Source organism: Trachymyrmex septentrionalis, unplaced genomic scaffold (genome assembly GCF_001594115.1).
Source record: "Trachymyrmex septentrionalis isolate Tsep2-gDNA-1 unplaced genomic scaffold, Tsep1.0 scaffold30, whole genome shotgun sequence".
Classification (NCBI taxonomy): Eukaryota; Metazoa; Arthropoda; class Insecta; order Hymenoptera; family Formicidae; genus Trachymyrmex; species Trachymyrmex septentrionalis.
Genome location: NW_017305463.1, coordinates 148,485 through 153,488, shown reverse-complemented (window position 1 = coordinate 153,488; position 5,004 = coordinate 148,485). Strand labels below are relative to the sequence as shown.

The 5,004-nt window shown below is 27.1% G+C and overlaps 1 protein-coding gene across 1 annotated transcript in view; it reads left to right on the top strand.

The window, feature by feature from the left end:
- The window catches only part of LOC108749577, a 27,188-nt gene extending 23,328 nt beyond the window's left edge, over positions 1-3,860 (top strand). Inside the window, exons 2-3 of the mRNA XM_018488358.1 lie at positions 2,968-3,254; positions 3,723-3,860. Coding sequence (XP_018343860.1) covers positions 2,968-3,254; positions 3,723-3,860 — 425 coding nt within the window. The remainder of the gene's footprint in view (positions 1-2,967; positions 3,255-3,722) is intronic.
- Positions 3,861-5,004: the final 1,144 nt, after the last annotated feature.

Here is a 5,004-nt window from a genome sequence, read left to right as displayed (position 1 = left end):
TAATTTTGTAGAAGTTTTTGTTTCTGAAGAGATCTCAATCATGTAGCCAAAACATATAGAACATTAAGATTGGAAATAAGACCGTTTATGTTAAACACATTACTTTAAATACGAAGCGCCACTACGGTCTGTTAAGATATATTAAACTATTATATATATTCATTTAAATGAATTAATTTCAGAAATGATAATTGCGTGCTGATATGGTTGTCGGACTTTCAACGCAATCAGTCTGAAATATTAATAATCCTCAAATTTCCCAAATTAATCTTAAAAAACTGTAATAAACTTATTACAAAAAATATTGCCTCGGCCGGGAATCGAACCCGGATCTCTTGCATTCCGTGCGAGCACCCTAAGTCTTATTTCCAATCTTATTGTTTATACGAGTACATGCTCGCCTACAATGCGTAACTCTCTACACATCGGTTATTGCTAAGATCTCGGTCTATAGCCTAGAGGCTTAGGATGGAATCGCACGAAATGCAAGAGATCCGGGTTCGACTCCCGGCAATAGTTTTCGCAATAAGTTTATTACAGTTTATTACAGTTTATTACAGTTTTTTAAGATTAAATTTGGGAAATTTGAGAGGATTATTAATATTTCAGATTGATTGCGTTGAAAGTTCGACAACCATATCGACACGCAATTATCCTTTCTGAAATTAATTCATTTAAATGAATATATATAATAGTTCAACATCTTAACATTTAGACCGCTTCGTATTTAAAGTAATGTATATAAAACATTATTAAATTTTGTGATCAACGATTCAAATATAATATACTTTGCGCATCAAGATCCGTGGTTGGCTCTTATATACTTTTTATTTATTTAACTTATTGTAAATATATTATAATGATAAATTTGTTTTAAATAAACACCGCTGTTATTTAATGATAAATTTTTCAAATCTAAAAAAAAATACTTCTATAGTGATCAAACGTAACCTTATTATGTGTATCTACGAGTTAGAAAGGACTGGAGTTTATGGTATATACATAAACGTAAAGCAATAGCATATAAGCAGTAAATAAATGGCCAATTACAATAGAGACCATAAGGCCAATAGCAAAACCAATGTTACAATTTCCTGCTTACGTCTTATTGTCTTACGTTTTTAAGAGTACGGTTAAGTTGCCGCTACGAATGCTTTGAAGCATTTGATTGATCAATTGGAAGAAAGAATTTTACTAATTAACCAATCAAAAAATGCTTCGAAGCATCGTAGCGGCAACTTGACCGCATCTTATATGTGCTATGGACTTTATGAGAGCTCGCGACAATCGCGACTGAAATGTTCTAAGGTGCCTCATTTACTTTGTTCAAATCTATCAGTCACATTAAAAAAAATATCTTATTTTGTTTACCAGAATATCGATAAAAATCAAACATTTCATCTTTATTACATAGATGGCTGTAGGAAAAAACACATAGCAATAAAAACACATAGCAACAAAATGTTAATTATTTAATGGTTTAATTTTAAAATACGTTACATGTGTGAGATAAAATGTTTAGTACAGGTACAAAAACACAAAACGTTTATAAATTAGATTAACAATTGCAACTGCGGCAGCTACCACTTAACGGTTATTTGTGACTATATTGTCATTTCAAAAATTACAATTTGTAATCGCAAAAAAGAACAGTTCATTTTTTATTTGTAAAGTTCAAAGCTGCCCCTGTACAAAATTGCTCCCTTCTTCCCTACGTACATTTTTTCAACGTCAGGCGTTCATGCGAAAAAGATCTCATAATTTATATTTCTTATTTCAACATGTGCTTCTAATATTTCTTGTTCATAATCTCCTCTGACCATAATTAAATTCTAACATTATATATGTACATTCGCATTACCATTATGTTTATTAGTGGTACATATATCATTTTTTATAATTTGACGTTACCCGTTCTCGCCATAGACCAATGAATTAGTTTAGAATACGGACGTTTTATAAATGGACATCAACATATATTATATTATGGTTGCTTACTAACACCGTAGATTATAAGTATTATATGACATTTGCGTTTGTATGTGAGATCCTTCAACAATTCGGTCTATTATATTAAACTTATGTAATTTTTTTGAGTTGCTGAGGAGAGTTCAGTTCGTAACGTACGAGAGCAAGTCCGAAACGTACGTGCTGTATACACACACATCTCATAAGAAGTGAAATAATAAATTAATCAGTTGTCACTATGTATGCTCGTTTAAATCTGACGATCTTGTATTTATTTTGTTATTGCTTTGCAATTTTACTAGCGTGTTAGAATAATTTAATTTTTTTTTGTTAATATAATTTATTATTATCAAAAAATTATCAAATATTATTTTAAAATAATATTAACATCTATTACGTACATGTACTAAGTTGATCAGAAAGTTCGTGCCGTTTTTTTAGTATCAAATTGTATTTATAATATCTTCGTAAAAAATGAATGAACTTTAAATTTGAAAAAACGATTTTGAAGCTTGAAATTTCTACTCGAAAGATTACTATGTTGTTTGAGTTTCTGTGAATTAATAATTTTAACATAAAGAAAACTATGAGCTGAAAAAGATGAATTTTTTTGTAACTTTGGGTCTATTATTTGCCCAAAAAAAATTTGTGAAAATTTTCGGCTTTACATCCAAATAAAAGCTTAAAGTTTTCCCTACAAAATCGTTTTTTTAAAATGTTCCTAAGATTTTTTTGTTACTGAGTTATCGCAAATTAAATAAAAGAAACATTTTGATTTTAATTTTGCTCATAATTTTGTTAAAAATCATCGTACCGCATTTTAAAAAAACAATTTTTAAAGCTAAAACTACTCTATTAAATGGCATAATAACAACAACAAATATATTCTGTGTATAATTTTGAGCTTGAAAAAACGGCTAAAAACAACACGAACTTTCTGACCAACCCAAAAAATATATCTATAATTATTTTACTTATCCATTTTTATATTATTCATAGATATTAATAGCGAACATGAAAATGAAAATATCGTGTCCAGTAGAACATTACCATGGACAATGCCAATGGCTTTATCAATGTCATTGAAGAAAAATAATAAAAAACCTATAAGACGACACGAAGAACACTATGATGAAAAAGGCAAGGACACAAAGATTTCAAAGATCTTTCAGCTGGCAATAACTGCACTTTCTTTTCTGGCATTCGGTGGTTATCTCCTTACACTCATAATTACAGCAATTCGTCGCAATAATGGAAATGGAAACGGAAATGTCGTCATATTATCAGTAATAATTAAATTAAATTTATACAATAATTATAATAAAATTCTTATTTTTAGAAACTACAATAAATAATTAAAAAATATATTTAGCAATTATTTAAATGATAGGCATTTTTATAGCTGCAAAGTTTATTTGTTATAGATTTAACTTAAATTGATTTTATTTCTTTATTTAAATATAACTTTTCTATTTATATAGTTAGACATATAATTATAAATAGAAAAATAATTTCTTATTATAAAATTATTATACTATTGTAAGATCTTTTTATATTTTTTATAATTTAATTCTAATGAGCTGTTATATAATATTTTAAGAAGCTGTATATTTTTTTTAAAGATTATTAGTATACGTATAAAAAACAGCAGCTATATTTATTTGGAAAATCTTTTAATATTTATGATAAGAATACGAATTAATATTTTATAAACATGTTTAATTATGCGAACAATTATTAATTATTTTTTCCAGAATCTACAAAGCCTACAAAAACTAAACCGCCCCAAACGAAATATTTTAATATTCGATCCAATGGAAAATAACTTCGAAACAGACAAACTCTATGAAGGAATGATTATGCTTTCGAGAAGTTACGCCTTATACAATTGACCACAAATTGTAAACTCTGTGTTTTACAGCTTTATTATTTATGCATAGTTATATTACTATATTAAATGATAAAACATATATTAAATATAACGTAATTATATATAACATAATAATACATGCATATAGTTGTAATAAATTAAAGCTTATATTTCATTAAAAAGTGCAGTAAAATTTTAAATGTAAATTTTGCAAAAAATAAATTAATAAAATATCATTTCCAATATTATTTATTAAGTTAATTGCTTTTATATATTGTGGCACTAAAATTATATATATAATCATAAAATCCGAATGAATGATAAAAACAAAAACAATAAAATGAATTAATAGATCCTTGAAGAACTTTTTCTTATATTTTTCTTTTCTTACATTTTTATAATATGCTTAAAAATTGTGCCGATCGATTAATTCTATTTAAGAAATACATAGCAGATGCAAATTTGCAGACTCTTGAAAATCCTAAAACCTAATAAAATCGAATAGAAGACCGTGCTATGTACATATTTCGAAGAATATTCTTAGCGTGTGGGTAGAGAGGCAGCTTCAAACATGGCTCTTCAAATAAACATTTAAGTGGCTGTGTACTCCGCAGACCTATACGTAAAGATAACCATATGGCTCTTGCAAAGATATCATCGTCTACACATATGTCTCTATACCATTGTTCTATCGATACATAACTATGAATTCCCGTAAAAAGCTCTTCGAAATTTCTGATTACATGACGTTCATACAATCAAAAATTTCATGTCTGATAGTAGCGATTATAAGATATAATATCTATTTCGTTATAGCCATTTTTAATTTGGTTATTTTAAGTATTTCCATTATATTAATCAAGTTGTATATAATTATGGTGCTTAATAGAATTGCATTAAATTAAATAAAACTATAAGTTTTTAATGCTTATTACGATCATTTATAGTATTATTATTAGTAAAAATGCTCAAATATTTTAAAATAGAATATCTAAGTTAATTTTTGTTCTTAAATTTTTAAAGACTTTATATTACAAAAGGTCGATTAAAAAATATTCGAAATAATTTATATTTGAAAACAGCAAAATGCGAATATGCGATCAATTGAAGAAATCAAAACTGTACACACACACACACACACACACACACACACACACACACACACA